Below are 16,762 nucleotides of genomic sequence, written 5' to 3' on the forward strand. Positions count from 1 at the left end.
TTTACAAAATGTCAATTATAATGTTCTCTGAGAGAAAGCAATTGGTCATTTGATCCAAAGATTAGATTACATTAACCTCCTTTCTGAGCTTTTCATTGTCTATTTCCATTCTCACTCAAGTTTCTCTCTTCCGAGCTCATCCTTAGGATTTAGTTGAATTTAGTCTTGGGTTGTTTATGTTTCTTAATCTTCTCTTAAGTTAAATTTTAAGCAACTTAATATGGAAACTATATCTTATGTGTGTGTGTGTTTTTTTGAGGTTTTATAATGTTATTTGACAGTTAGTGGTTAGTTCTCATCCACATTTTGTCTAGATTTTTGAAAGTAGTGACAGGTACATATCTAACCAACATATAGAGTTTATTTGGTGAATCTTCATCCTCATTAACTCTCCTGGACAATTGCACATGGATACAGTGTGGGACATTGCTTATTCCTTTGGCCCAGATAGCTTTACTAAGCCTGGTGTCATTGTGTACATCTGAAGTTCCCACCTCCTTCATGGCAAATTTCTGGATCCTTTTGAGTGCCCAAGGGGCAAGCTTCTTGAAGCCCACTCCCTGGATGCACTTGTGAATGTTGGTAGTGTATTCTGTGGTAGCTACCTCGTTGATGGCAGGATGGTCCTTCTGCTTCTCGCCCCTCTTCTTTGCAAGAGCTGTTCTGCTGGGCCCAGGTTGGAAGTGCTTAGGTGTTTTTCATATTTCCTGCATGTCCTACAACAGTGGTGGGCACATATGTATATATTAGATACCAGTAAAAACCTAAGTAATGTATTTGTAGAAGTCACATAAGAAACATTTCCTAGCGAAAAAGAAGTGTTATAATTGCTAAGATCTTAATCTAAGATTCTAATGAAAGGTAGGCTTTAAGCATACAACACCTTCTTAAAGAATTTGGCATAAACTACACGGCCTAGACCTTTTTCAAATAAATACAAGTTGGAAAGCAGAAGGAGTTGTATGTTTCTGAGCTGCCTAGTGTTATAATATTAACTATTTCTGGTGCAATGGCAGGCTGTCTCCTCTGTAATCAAAGGAAAATGTACAGACTGACAATTCTTCCAACTATTCAAATGTCTCTTAAAAATAAAATTGGTGGTAAGTAACAGGCATTTTGCATGTGCTGGTTATTTTGACCTGGTGGATTTGCAAATTTCTTACTAGCATAGAAAAGAAAAACTGCTGCTTATTTTTAAGTACAAATCTTGTGTGCAGCAAATGAAGTCACATTTTTTATTTATTCATTTATTTTTTTGTGCTGTTAGAAAACCACTTTGCAACGAGTGTGAAAGAGAATACTTATTAGGCTAATAACAGCAGGATCATAGAAATGAGGCCTGTAGACAAATCCCCCTCTAGAGAATAAAGTGTGGTTACAGAAGGTTAAGAATCTGTAAAGATCAATGGAGGCCAAAAGCTTAAAATAGAGATAAGCTGCCTGGAGAAAAAAAGTGAAAAGAAAAAGAAAACTTCAAGAAAACACTGAGTGTTTAGGATAGCTATTTTGTCTTTGTTCCCTGTTGAAAATTCCTAAAATTTCATTTAGAGACAGTTACACATTCCTCCAAATACATCATTTTTATTTTGCACAATGTGTAAACTCCTGTGGGTGTCTTTTTCACTTCAACAGGTGCAATCACACATACACACATACACATGGGCCTTTGACTTCTGTAGTGAAACACATTGTCAAGTCAAAAGTACAGCTAATTCAGTAAAATGTGTTAATATAAGTAGTAAAAAATGACGGTGGTTGTAATGGGTAAAGCCAATTCTTAAGTGTAATAAGATTCCTGTATCCAAATGGAAAAGTTCTAACTGAACTTTGAAACATCCTCATATAATTTGGGAGATAATGCATTATGCTTTCTTTGACTGAAAGGCAGATATTTTGATGAGAGTTTTGTTCCTTACTTCCTCTCAGTTTTCAGTGGCTTATCAAGCACCACATTTGCTCTTTTTAAAAAATTTTATTTAAATACCTTTATGTTTATTTATTTACTTATTTTTGGCCACACGACTTGTGGGATCTTAGTTCCCCGAGCAGGGATTGAACTCGGGCCCTCAGCAGTGAAAGCCTGGAGTCCTAACCACTGGACCACCAGGGAATCCCCACTACATTTGCTCTTTATGAAGGCATCTATTCAATATGAAACAGGAAGGCCATGGCATAAGACCAGGCAGTTTTATTTGCCTGTGGACATCTGCATGTTTTGTCTATCCTTCCTGTCCCCCAAATCCCAAAGGAATCCCAGAATTCATGTTCTGTGTTGTAGAAAGATACATGAAAGTTACAAAAAGGCTATCCTTTCTGTCTTTCTAGGTCTCTAATGTTCGTAATATTGTTGGCCCCAACCTGTAAGTCACAGCCCATTTTGAAAGTTGGTAAGGAATAGTAAAACATGGTATTTTTGCTTTAATTTACCCTTTCGCCCCATTTACCTATCATAATTTCAGAGTTCCCTTCATATCCTTACCATATCCATGGTTAAACGATTCCAATCTCTGACTTTTGATCTTTTGGAACTTGGATGAAGATTGGGATCTGTATGACACACTGTGCTAGTCGGTTCAGGCTGCCATATCAAAGTATCACAGTCTGGGTGGCTTTAACAACAGAAATGTGTTTTCCCACAGTTCTGGAGGCTAGAAGTTGCAGATCAAGATACTGGTAGGGTTCATTTCTGCTGAGGCCTCTCTCCTTGGTCTGTAGATGGCTGTCTTCTCACTGAGTCTTCACTTGGTGTTCCTCGGTGCTTGTCTGTGCCCTAATTTCTTCTTATAAGGACACCAATCATATTAGCCGTATCATTTTACCTTAATCACCTCTTTCAAGGCTCTGTCTCCAAATCCTGTCACATTCTGAGGTCCTAACTGGGGGTTAGGACTTCAGCATATGAATTTCGGGAGGACACAGATCAGTCCATGACACACACCTTTCACCAACCTGGTGCAAGAATCTTTAGTCCACTTTATCTGTAGGGAAAAATCTCTGTTTCAAGTCATTTTTTTTCTGAATCACATTGATGTAAATATTTGTGGTTCAACATATGGTTGGCAAGCCAGAAGTGCCTCAGGGATTTAAAGAAGTGTTTTAGATACTCCAACACATTTGGTAGGTAATCCAGTCCTATTGGACAGACAGCCTGAATTTCAAAACTACACCCACATTAAATAAAGGCCAGATATGTTTGGTTTTTTCTTTTCCCACTCTCCACTCTCCACCCTGTACCAACTGAGATGGAATTATTTGCGGAAAAAAATTATGAGTAGAAGAATCAAGGAGAAACTCCAGATTCTCTTCCTAAAACTCTTCCAGGCTTTCATCTAAAACATTATATGTGTGTGTGTGTGTGTGTGTGTGTGTGTGTGTGTGTGTGTGTGTGTATGTGTGTATATATATATATTTTTTTTGATTTTCCAAAGGTCTATTATCACAGTGAGAATGGCATAACATAACACATCTATCATATAACATCTCTTCTAAGTGCATTGCTACAAATATCTGAGATGTCACATTCCCTCCCCCTCCCTCCCTCCCTTTTCTCTCCTTCCTGCTCTCCCTGTCCCCCCAACCTCCATTACCTTGACTCTATAATTCCCTAATTCACACCTATAAGGGGGCAGGGTCAGCCTCAAGTAAACTGATTGCTAATGCAATTCATTTACCAATCATCCCTCTGTGATCACTCTGAGTCATCTGATGAGGACAGTGAAGTTAATGAGGACACGAAAATGAAGAGAAGCAGGGAAGGATGATGATAAGGAAAAAAAGCACAGGACTGAGAAACATGGGGAAGGAGGGCAGGCTGTGACCTCCGTCAGGGGCACCCTGGAACCCAGAAGCAAGGGGAGAAGTGAAAGCTTCTCCCTGTGACCCTCAGTGTATTAAGATGCAGCCAATCACATCACCCAATTGGATTTTCTGACAAAAATCTCAGTTGAAGCAAAAATGTATTCTGAAGATAATATGTATATAGGAATGATTATATGGTTTTGGTATGTTATTTCCTTGCTATAACGAAGAATATATTATTTATTTATAGAAGTAGCACAAGCCTCACACAGTTTCCACAGGTATGAGGGATCATTTACAAACAAAATATTAGAATCTACCAATGTAGAAAACATCAAGGTTGTAATGAGGAAGATGCGTTTTATTTTTTATTTATTTATTTTTAAAGCAGAATGAATAGTGCCAGCATGCTGTCACTGGGGAGAACTGTGTAGTTGTTTGCAGGTCATGGTGCTTGGTAAATTTGTCCAGTGCTATTAAGAAGGAATTATAGAAAGCATGTTTGTTTTTCTGCTTGATGGCCAGAAGTAATTTTAATAGATTCCTGAATTCTGTCTCCAGGCAAACCGGGAACATATGGAAATCATATTCAGTTGTTAATAATTTTGTTGCTGATGGGAGTGGTAAAGAGGATTTATTTTAATCATTTTAGGACTTATTAAAGGGACGTAGCTGGGAGCTCAGAGGATTAAGCACTTCAGGTGAGTTCACTGGCAGGCCCACGTGAAACTGGGATTTTTGTCTGTCAGGAGAAAACATACCCACTGCGAGTGTCCCAATGGCATAGGTGTTAAAGGAGCCTGGGACCCCTGCAAGGTCAGAAATCAAAGCCTGGTGACTGATCAGTACTCTAAAACACCTCTCATTGTTCTGAATGTTTTCTCAGCAGCGTAAAACACACTATAGCAGTGAAGGTCCTGGGTTTGGCTCTGGCACTTATTAATTCCGTGGTCTTGGACAAATTACCTCACTTTTCTCTGCCTCAATGTCTTTATCTGCAAGAATGGCAATAACAATAGCAATTACCTACCTACAATAGCACTTTGAAGGTCAGATAAGATGATTATGTCAGTCTTACAGCGCCAAGCATGATGCGGAGTGAATGCTCAATAAATTATAACTATTCTTATTAATATTTTTATTGTTATGCTTAAAATCTGTATCTGCTTCATTATACATGTTAGAAAGAGATACCCAAACTTAAAGAGTATTGAGAAGAGAATGGGCCTAGGCTTTCAATTTTGATGGTATATATTGCAAAGTAATAGGTCTGCAATTTGGAAAATAGAAATTTACAACATTTTCTGCATAGAAAAATGTGTGATGTTCTAATGCTCTCCAGTTGCTTGAACTATTTAGATATCAACTCAAGATACATTGTCATACTTTGTTTTATTTTGCTTGTACCTTTGCTTGTACTCAAAAATATTGTCCCTATTCAAATAAAAGTTTGTGGTATTTTCCTTGGTTATTTTTAAAATGTAAGGTTTATATGATCAGATTGAGCCTTTTTTACTTTTATCCAGCCTATTTCCTAAAATTAAATATCTGTGACCTTTCCATTGAATAAGCAGAGTTCATGGGGTGTAATTATAAAGCAACTTTATTTTTGTCTCCCAGTATCTCTTTAACTTTTTTCTGTGGGGCTGGTTCTTTCATTAGCCTTTGATAAAATTTAAGGGAAGTCCCGTGATTTTTTTTTTTTAATTTTATGTATTTATTTATTTATTTTTGGCTGCGTTGGGTCTTCGTTGCTGCGCACGGGCTTTCTCTAGTTGTGGTGAGCGGAGGCTACTCTTCGTTGCGGTGCGCGAGCTTCTCATTGCAGTGGCTCCTCTTGTTGCGGAGCATGGGCTCTAGAGCGCAGGCTTAGTAGTTGTGGCACACGGGCTCAGTAGTTGTGGCTCGCGGGCTCTAGAGCGCAGGCTCAGTAGTTGTGGCACATGGGCTTAGTTGCTCCGTGCTATGTGGGATCTTCCCGGACCAGGGCTCAAACCCGTGTCCCCTGCATTGACAGGTGGATTCTTAACCACTGGACCACCAGGGAAGCCCAAGTCCCGTGATTTTGGTGTCCACTTTTAGGTAATAAAACAACCTATTATCGGTAATTGTCCTGTCAAAATATTACATTCCATTGGAAGGTAAAGCTTTTCTTTTCTTCTGCTTTGCTTGCTGCAGGCTGGTTGCCAGTGGGTGGCTGGGTGGGGACTCTGGTTGGTTTGTCCTTTCTTTTTCTCTTGCGTGTTAATCCCCCTTCCTCCAAAGAAATTTCAGACCCCCCTCTAGGTTTAGAGCTAGAAGAGGCAGAGGTTAAAGAGGACAAGAATATTCTTGCTTGCCTGCCATTGTTTGGTGATCTAGCATCTGTACTCTGTAGATCTGGCAGGTGTTTAAGGCTGAGTCTTTTAGGGGCACCTTTATGGGTCCATCAGAGACCCTGGGGCCCTTTGCCTCTCTTCCTCTCATCGCTGGGAGTCTCTCACTCTCACTTTTAGTTCCTTTGAGAGGGCAAATGCATCTCTGATTGCCCTTGGCTGGCTGGCTGGCTGGCTGGTTACTAACTCCTTCCTTAACATCTAGTCATCTGCTGGCACTTTCAGCTTCTATTTGTTCCTTCGGTGGACTCTCTTGGACAAGACAGGTGATGCAGCTACACTAACCTGCTCATGTGTAGACTACATGTTTCTCCCAAGTTATTCTAGGAATGCTCATGACCCCCAATGAAGTGACCTTTCTTCTATTCCTGTTTTAAAGCAGTGCACTAGCCAGGTGCTGGACCCTAGCATTACTTACAGAGGAGTCTGACTCTTATCTGGTTGTTTCTGCACCTGTGAGACAAATACGTGAAACTTTTCAGGTGGTCTCAATATACTTCTTTCCCTAGGTTTGGGAAAAGCCATCACAGCAAATCAATTTATTTTTCCAAAATTCCTCTATCTAACTACTTTTAATCTTCTCAAATCCTCAATTTGGGTGTGGGGTTAAGAGTAGAATAACAGGTTATTTTTCTTTGACTCTTAACTCAGGGGTAACATTCTGTTATTCTGGAAGAATACCACTATTATGTGGGTGTATCACATGACAAGATGCTTTATTTTAAACTCTTTTATAACTGTGTACCAAGTCTCATTTTTTCCTTATTTTCTTTATATTATCTCATAGCGATATATAAAAAATTGTGCTAAAAAGCACATGACAGAAATTTACCGTCTTAACCATTTTTAAATGTACAGTTCAGTAGTTAAGTAAATTCACATTATTGTGCATCTTGAACCACATTTTAAACATCTCATTGTATGTTGAAAACAATCCAGCTTTTTCTGTGATTGTTTTTTTAAAAAAGCATTTTGATTATAATATTGGTTGTTAGACATTAACTCAAGCTTCTTCCTGTAAAGGGAACTGGTATCAGGACAGACATGGCCAATAAGGAGACAGAATCTCATGAAAATTCAGTTCAGTAGCTGTAACAGTGCCAGGCCTCATGGAGATTGTTGTTGGAAGGAGAGGTAGGAGCAGAAACAACTCTTGAAAGAGCTTCACTAGCCTCCTCCATTCCATAGCTACCCTATTAATAAAACTCGAGTATTCCTAGTCTGCCTACTTCTTTTGGAACTGATGCTATCTGCTTACTGTTTTCCTCTTCTTTGTGTATCATTTCTTCACCCGTCATAATTTTGCTTTTCTCATAGTTTCCGGTTCATAATAATTTCTATTTACTGCCTTATGGCTCTGACAAACTGTTCATAACTCCAGCTCATCTTCACACAGTGAAATTCCTCATTCTCTTGGTATTGGTATTTCCTAATTTAAATTTTCAAGAGAGGAAACTGGATTGTCTTTGTTTGTCTTTTCATACCACGTGGGCACTGCCAGCCAAAGGATTGGTTATACTTGGGTCAAAGAGTGGCTACAAATGGCTGCCCTTTGAGCGGAGGCTGGGGGAAGGTCGTTCCTGAGAAGGCACCTGGGTATAGTAGGCAACATGATTAATTTTATGTACTTAATAAAAATATTTTGTGTGTATGCTTAAACAAGAGTAAGTATTTCTTTATTCATTTTTTCAGCATTTGGCAGAAAGCAGGAACTCTTATAGGAGAAAAATGGTAATAAGGGCTCTGAGAACAAAGAATTGAAAAAGGGCTTCTGAGTTTCTGATTGTAGTGGATTTTTTTGAGGGAAGGACTGTTTTCCTGGTTTGGGTTCCCCCAGAAGCAGATCCTGAGATAAGAATGCTATTGCAAATAGTTTGGAAGACGATAACATGAAACACTGTGTAAGGGAAGAGAAGAAATGACAGAGGGCAAGGAGGGCAGCCAAAAAAAGTGCAGTATTTTAAGTGGTTACCACCGTGGCTTATTCCACTGGTTAATTCTGGGAAATGTACAGTGCATCTCAAAGTTATCTCAAATGGGTGCCCAGGAAGCTGGATATTTATCCATCAACTCCCCATGGATCATTGGTTGAGGGGTACTCCTGGGCCACTAATTCTATGGCATGTCTGGCCTGCCCTCTGCGTAGTTTATAGCTCCACGTCCAGTAAAAAGCCCTCAAGTCAGGAGTCACAGGGGTTTGCCGTCAGCAACCTTTAATGTGTGAGGGCGAGAGCAGAGAGGCTGTGGGCCGGGCACGGTTGGCATTTACCCCCAAACCCCCTCCCCATTTTCTCCTTTCTTGAATGAAACCTGATTTTATTCAGGTATTCATCCCTTAGGGAAGGTTGCCTTACCTAAAGCTCAAGGGTAAATTTAGATTAATCTTTTTTTTTTTTTTGCCTTTTAAGTTAGTTTTATTTCAATAAATTCTTTAATACATTGTGTTGTACCATTCAACATTAATCTTCAAGATCGATCACATTTGTTTTTCGGGAGGAATCAGTCTTAATCAAATAGAAAAACACACTGAGGCGCCCCTGTGTTCGTTGCTCATGACTCCTCCTCCCAATTTGTGAGCTGGCTCAAGCGGTCTTAGGCATTCAGAAGAGAAGAAGCATTTTTATTTAAGCTTTTGGTGGTTCATTTTGCATATATATTTTTTTGATTGAAGTATAGTTGACTTACAATGGTGTGCCAATCTCTGCTGTGCAGCAAAGTGACTCAGTTATACATGTATAGACATTCTTTTTTTAAAATTTGGATTAATCTTAGTTATTTATGGAGATCCCATTCCTTGTATCTGCTATTTGGCGTAGGTGTGGACGCGCGGTGCAAGGTGGTATGAAATGAGAAATGAGGTCTGCTAGAGGGGCTCTGGGAAAGGTTTCTTCCTTCTTATAAAGAGACTCATAGGAAAAGGCAGCATTGTATTATACATTGGACCCGGGGACTTCCCTGGTGGTCCAGTGGTTAAGACTTCGCCTTCCAATGCAGGGGGTGCAGGTTCAATTCCTGGTCGGGAAGCTAAGATCCCACACGCCTCCTGGCCAAAGAACCAAAACATAAACCAGAAATAATATTGTAACAAATTCAATAAAGACTTTTAAAAAAATGGTCGATACTGGACCTGTCACGTATTCGTGAGTCACTTGGAAATGTTAGATGCATCTTGGGACCATGAGCCCTGAATTAACCAACCCTAAAGATACCCTACCTTGAAATTTCTCAATTTGAGAGATGACAACTTTTCCTGATTATCTAAATCATTTTGAGTAAGGTTTATTTTTACCTGCAGTCAAAGACATCCTAATTGGCACAAGGATAAAGTGTAAGTACCAGATGACAAAGCTCATTTTTGAAGTTTACAGAAAGGTTTATAAAGAGATTATAGGATCGTGTCAATATGTTGTAACAATTCTAGCTCCCTTTGTTCAACCTTTACACCCCTTTTATAGTACAGATAACATTCAGGGGGTTTTGCTGATGATTGATCATGAGTTCTAGAACAGCAGTGTATTCAGTCTCAACCTTTGATTGCATACGTATTCATTATACTGTGATTCAATGGGAAAAATGCATAAAACACTTTTTCTACATACCGAGGTACAATGGTTGGCTTGAAGAAAAGCACGGGTGCAATTGGTTGAGCTGCCAGCTGAACCAACAACTTTTTTTCCCTGAAGACTGTTCTTACTTGAAAGAAAGACTGACAGAAAAAATGATGGCTACCCAGACTTGGGTATTTGGCCATTTCTCATAAATGAATGAACTGAACATGTTACTTCAAGGAAAATGACTGACAATATTTGTTGCCAATGATAAAATTTGAGCTTTTGAGTATGATTTTGATTTTCGGAAAACTTTTATCCACTAAGGTGATAGTTTCCCAACACTTAAAGACTCTTCAGATGAGTTTAGTGGTGATATTAACAAATGTAATTTTTAAAATTGTATAATAAAATGTGTCAACATTTGGAAAATCTGCATAGCTCAGTGACACAATGTTTTTCAAATGAGTGATACATGATATTATAGAATCATGTGTGGGCAAAATATCCATTCAAAGTGCAAGATAGACTAATGGATTTTAATGTAACAGTAAAAATAAGTTTAGTAGTATGGTTTTTGGTTTCACATTGCAACTAACTGCTAAGAAACTACCATTTGTTGAGTTTTGATATAGTGTTAAAGAATAATATCCACGGTTATATGAAAAGATTCTCAAAATAATCCTCTTTTTTCTAACCACATATCTGGGTGAGGCCGTATTTTCTTCATATATTTCAACTAAAATAGCATGTCACAACAGATTGAATGCAGGAGCAGATATAAGAATCCAGCTGTCTTCTATTAAACCAGGCAGTAAAGAGATTTGCAAAAATGTAAAACAATGCCGCTCTTCTCACTAATTTTTTTCTTCATAAAAATATGTAATATTTGTTAACATGTAATGGACTTATTATTTTTAAATGAATTAATATTTTTAAAATTTCCTTTAATTTTGAATACAGCAAATATTAGTAAATATAACCCACATAAACCAAAGCTCTTCAGAGGTCCTCAATTACGTTTAAGAGTTTACAGGGTCCTGTGACAAAAAAAGTTTGAAACTATCTTAAGAGGGCATAGTGGAAAGGGTTCAGAGCATTGAGTATAAGCCAAGAGATCTGGGTTGTTAACGGACAGAAACAGAAGTAGAGGGTATATGGGATTACAGTTAATGATCTTGAAATAAAGAATGATGGAGAGGTTAGGAAGGAGGAGGAGGGGTGGGGGAAATTTCTAGAAGCATGGAAGTTCTGCCCTCCCTCTTGACCCCTGTAGATGGAGGGATGGAGGTCAGTGGAAGGGAAGAATAGATCTGGGGCGATGTATTAATGCATCCTACGTTGTCATGGTTCTTGATGTTTATTAAACCAACAATGAACAGAAGTAAAACGTTTAACTTTAAAAGGGATTTCTTCATAAATGAGCACATTTAATGTTTTTAAATTTGGGGGATGCAGACTTGATGGAAGTTTTGCTCTTCAGGAGGTACATGACCTCTCCTAGGAAACCAGGGAACATATGGTCATGTGTGAATGAATGAATCTCAGATTGTTGGGGAGAACCCTTCTCAGTGTGATAAATATTAGTGAATGTTCCAGGCGTGTTTCAGCTATCCAGACTGCACATAAAAATTGAGTGATGGGGACTCTTAGAATGAATAACAGCATTTACTGAAACTGAAAATCTTAAGACTTCTGGATCCAGAATCCACAATGTCCAGCCTGAGCCTTGATGTTGCACCAGTTTTACTGTAGAATACATCATCCTTGCTCCTTAGCTGACAAGTCCTGCCTTTTTGACATTTAAGCTACAAAATGTAGGCTGCTCCTTGGAAGAAATCTTGTAATTATTTGCCAGTAGAAAAAGAATGATGGGTTAAAGTAAATACATGCTGTCAAGCTGTCAATAATTATTTAATACCACTGTGTACAAGGAATGATCCATGTCAAAGTGCTCTAAATGAATTAGACAGACAAAGAAACTACATTTGCAAAGTTTCTGGGGTAGTCACATACATACATACTTACAATATATAATATAATAATATAAATTTGAGATAGGGAGGTGGGCAAAACCACTACCAAAACCAAAGCCAAAACAAAAACAAAAGATATGTTTGCATAAAATTTGAACAATAATTTTTATTCTAAAACCAGTTGGGAAATGGAAGAAAGGCTACTACCTTACTGGGAAGGGAGGGAGGTTGCCAGAGACTCTCGCATTTATGGATGCCTCCTCTGTTCCAGACCCTCTGTATCTTTCACGAACTTCGGAAGTACTTTTTGCCTCACATTTCATAGATGAAGAAACCAAGACTAAGAAAGTTGAGGAAAATTTCCCCTAAGATTAAAGATTTAGAAGGTTGCACAATGGAGGCTCAAGCCCCAGATATTTTTGTCTTTGAAGGCCATTCTTTTTATGATTCCTTAGAAACTCCCAACTCAGAGCCTATAGAGAACATACCCATTAACTGTAGGGAGAAGACCACGTTGCTGGAACTATTGTTTCTATTTTATATCATCTAGTTTATAAGAAAAAAAGTTCTACTCTCCGTTTTTATTGTTCTTTGAAATAGCTGAGGAATAAGCAAGGAAGTATTTGTTAAGAAAACAAAGAAACACAGCTTTGGAGGATGTTAGGGGAAGACCCTCTAAATCAGCAATATGGCGTCTATTTGCGACTTTGTCCATTGAGACAACACTTTTATCAAGATATCCTATTGGGTAAGAAGACCTCGTTTTTGCTGCCTCAAAATAGATGCAATAATATAAATTCTCTGTGCTTTGCATTTCTGTTAAGCAAGCAGACACCACCAGTCTCAAAACAGACATCCGCAGGATACATAGCACTATAGTGTGGGCTTCAGAGAAAAGATTCCTTTTCAAGGACTTTGAGCTCTATGGAAGGAGACACATACACATAAACCTAAATTTTCATGGTTAGTTTAATAGTTGCCATGATTATTACTCTTTAAAGTATTCTGAGGGTAGGTACCGATTCTTAACTACTTACCTAATTGGCTGTTATTATTTCAGCAGCCTTCTCCTGTGTTCTCAAAATGACCCACTCCACTTTGAACTTATTTACTATTCTGTTCTTTTTTGTCCTTGTAAAGTTCTCACAGTGCCCTTAAGTAGATTTTGCCCTGGGTGCTGCTTACCATAAGTTAGATAACTTCTTTATGTCTTAGTTCTCTTTTCTGAAAGCTAGAAATAAAAATATGATCTATCACTGTCAGAAGTAAGTAAGGCAATAGTTGTAAAGCCTTTAGTCCAATGCCTGACTCATTAAATGCCAGCTATTATTCTTGCTTATTATTAATAATCATGTTATAAAACAATCCCAGTTTTAAGCTATCTAAAGTTTTATTTTGCTCAAGTGTTTATTTTTTTAAAGAAAAATTTATACCGTACTTCCAAAAAGAACTTGAAAAGGTTTACCATTAAAGGCATATTAAAAGTAAGGCTTAATAATGGGAATAAAAATAAAAAGTCCGGCAAAGTCAACTGCCTCAGAAACATAATCAAGGCCACAGCTGACTCTCCCCATAGGTATCGGAATCACTTTTTCATCAGAAGAGTGCTGGGAATGACTGTTGGGGGAGCTCGACAATGCTCCCAAATACTCCCTTTTGCTCTGCTCCATCCTTTCCTCTGTTCTAATTTCCACACTGCTGTCTTCTCCCTTGGCTCTTATCACTCCCATTCAGTCTAAACCTTCCCACTTGGCCCTCCGAACACCATTTCATGGCGTCCTCAATCTCCTTCAAGAGGAAGAACGTTTCTTCTTGTTAGGAAAGGCATTCTCCCACGTGCAGTCTTTTGGCCCCAAGTCGGCCGCATAAGAATGGGCCTTGTGGGGGGTGGCACTTTCCTTACCAGGAGATAAAACATCCTCACAGTTTGTGATGGGCTTATCACCTTGTGGGGGCATATCTTCCTCTCTTTCAGACTCAGGTGTGCTCCTTTGTTGGTTTTAAGCATCTGCATCGTGTGGTCCCTGGCCGTCCCCACTACTGTATCTTCCTTCTTCGGCACAAGAAGGGTGCTTGCAAATCAGGAGGGATGTGCTGGCCTTGGGAGACTGACACCCACTACTGATGCTGACCTTGCTGTCTCTTCTCTATGTGAATAAGACATTGTTGCATCCAGTGCTGGACTGTACTGTTTGCCTTGACAACTCCAATATCAAGATGCAGTGGGCAGAAGTATTCGGATCTTTACTCCCCATAATAGGCAACTGATGGCACTTGCTTGATACATCTATCTTGCCCTCCAGAGCTATTGCTTTTCCTGCAACTCTCCCTAGTGGATGCATCTTCTCTAACTACCTGCTCACTCAGCGTTGGGTGTGGAGATTGGCTTCCTAAGTGGAGATTCTGATCTTCATTGCTGGGCTTTTGCATTCTTTTGTGCCTTTTCCTCTGGAGCTCATGTCATCTAGCTGCCTCACCTGATGCTTTTCTTGTTGCTGTCCTTGGACTCATGGTCCATGCCATCATCCATTGACTATTTCATACCTGGCTCACACATTACTTTCTACCCTGTCATCATTGTATGAACAAGGAAGAGCTACACAAGTAGATCTCTTCCTATCTTGACCTCCTGTACTTCACTGAACTTCATTTCCATCCCATTCAGCTACCTACTCTCATGAAAATAACCTGTCCCCACTTACAATTGTTTCTCCTCTGAAATCTTAAAAATGTGCATATCTCAAGTTTTCACTACACCCTGTATAGTTCTTCTGGTTCTCTGTTTTCATTTTCCCGCCTCCCCTTTTCTTTGCTCCCATTGAGACCTTTGGTTCCACAACCCCTTCTAGTCCTCTTGTGATTGAGCTCCTTATCCATAAACCATCACTTCCTCCACTCTCTTGCCGGTGTTCTTGATCATCTTGCACCATTGCTCCATTGTATTCACCAAGATAAAACAAACTAGTTAAGCAAAAGCCCAACAATCTTCTCTGTATGTCATTGGAACTTTAAATCTGGGCCTTTGTGTACCCGAAGAGGTACTTTCATTCCCTTAGCTTGGTGCTGCTACAGATTCATGATTTCCATCCTTAGGCTGTCCACATTGATTCTTTCCCATTCATTTCAGCATCTGTGTACATCTCCACTCTGCTCAAACTTACTGCTCCACCATCTCTTCTCTCACTTTGTATACAATTCTGCCTACTGCTGTGCATCTCACAAGAGAAAACAGAAACCAGCTTCTTCAGCTGCTGCAACCACACCTAGCTAGATGAAAACTTTTGGCCTGTCTGAATGGAAGGCACACCTTCTTGTGGCTAAAACTATGCTTTTCACCCATACCCAGTAACTCCTGACTTCTTAGGCATTACATTTTCTAATATTTGTCTGCTCTCCTATGCTCCATCTTATAAACTCAACAAAACCCCCAAACCCTTTCTTGACAATTTGTTCCCTTTCAGTCACTGTATTCTTTCCTTCCTTTCATAGCCAAACTTCATGATGGTGTTTACATTTAATCGCTTTACTTCCTTATATCCCATTAACTCTTCAACCACTGAGACATTTAAAGTTATTCCTAGAGCTGGTTCTGAGCTTCCATGCAATGAAGACAAGACAGTAGAAACAGGGACACTGTTTTCAATGACTGTTACAAGGAAATTTCTGTTCAACAAGAGAGAAAAAAGGTCCTGTACCTACATTTCAAAAGGAAATGATTGAAACATTAAAATAGAGACAGTGATCAATGTTATAGGTATTATTTTATGGAATATGAAGAAATATTCTGCATTTATATCCACTGTTTCAACTAGCAGCTGGACAACATTGGGTATAAGATTGAGCGCTCCGGTGAGAGCCCTCAAAACAGCCAGTTTGTGCTTTTGAGAGGAAAGCTGTGCATAGCTACAGTTATCAGATCTGCAGGTGGGAAATTTTAATTTTGAAAACTGAAAAGTTTACTAAGTATGTAAAATCTCCCCCAACCTTGGTTGAAGAATCAGAGTACCAGTAGAAAGGAAACAAACTTCCTCAACAAAACAAGAAGTTTTGAATTTGTAAAAATTCACAAAAACATGGAAAGGATAATGGAGAAAAATCAAGGACAGGGATTATCAGTTGCCTGCAGCTTAATTCCTGATAACAATTATTCATTTGTATGTGTGTGTGTGTGTGTGTGTGTGTGTGTGTGTGTGAATAAAAATAATTTAATAAGGATCTTCAATATTTATATTTTTTCAAAAATAATGAATAGTACATGATTCATTATTTAAAAGCTTGCACATTGAAATTTGTAGGTGGAAGTGGCCAAATGTTTAGGAGGGAAGGTTGACTAGGGCTAGCCATGACCTTGCTCAGGAATATTTTTTGGGTAAATGCATAGAAAAATGGAGACAGGCACCAGGATGCCAGTCGATTAAGATCCCATGAGAAGTAACTGTCAGAGCCCTGAAATACGCAATGTCTGCATCCGCACCTGTGGTCAGTTCAGTGAATGATCCCAAGTTTTCTTTGCTGAGTAAGAAATAAAGCCAAAGATGATGTCATGGAAAGTCCCTCAACTAAAATAGAGGAATGAATCTTCCTACTTGAGGAGTCGCTTTACTACTGGGGTCAGGATATTGGCAAACACCCGCTTTGACAGAGCTGTGTACACATTGTTGATATTTCATATCTATCCATCACCTTTATTTATGCTTCATTGTGATGTTCTGTAAATAGCCACTTTCTCTTTTGTCTCTCTGCACTGGTACTATAGTATGCATTGCAGTTTTGGCATGCTGACATATTCCTGGTTTGCCTGGGGCAGTGATTCTCAATGCTGGCTGCACATTAGAATCACCTGGGGAGCTTTTAAATATATCAACTTAATCAATTAAATCAAAACCCCTGGGATTGGGGCTCAGGCATTGGCAAGTTTCAGAAACTCCCCAGGTGATTCTAATGTGTAGCCAGGGTTGGAAACACTGGGCTAGTGCATTGGAGAAGGCTGCTTATTTAACCTTTTTAATCTGTTTTCCCCCCAGGGTTGACTAAACCTCTTCAGAAGGCAGTCTATTTCTGCATT

The 16,762-nt window shown here is 39.0% G+C and overlaps 1 protein-coding gene across 1 annotated transcript; it reads right to left on the bottom strand.

Moving 5' to 3' along the window:
• Positions 1-281: 281 nt before the first annotated feature.
• LOC114237874 (60S ribosomal protein L31-like) lies at positions 282-14,227 on the bottom strand. Its single transcript, XM_057538625.1, has 2 exons — positions 14,175-14,227; positions 282-663 (listed from the first exon to the last, which is right to left on the bottom strand). Exons 1-2 carry the CDS (start codon positions 14,225-14,227, stop codon positions 282-284), a joined length of 435 nt encoding a protein of 144 aa, XP_057394608.1.
• Between the last annotated feature and the right edge of the window lie 2,535 nt (positions 14,228-16,762).

The sequence above is a fragment of the Balaenoptera acutorostrata genome, chromosome X, assembly GCF_949987535.1.
Source record: "Balaenoptera acutorostrata chromosome X, mBalAcu1.1, whole genome shotgun sequence".
In the NCBI taxonomy this organism is placed as follows: Eukaryota; Metazoa; Chordata; class Mammalia; order Artiodactyla; family Balaenopteridae; genus Balaenoptera; species Balaenoptera acutorostrata.

Excerpts from the sequence above, each read along its gene's own strand:
- LOC114237874 (XM_057538625.1), bottom strand. The coding sequence starts at position 14,227 with ATGGATGATGGCATGGACCATGAGTCCAAGGACAGCAACAAGAAAAGC. Across the intron at positions 664-14,174 it reads AGCAACAAGAAAAGCATCAG|AACAGCTCTTGCAAAGAAGA; the intron begins GTGAGGCAGCTA and ends TGGGCCCAGCAG.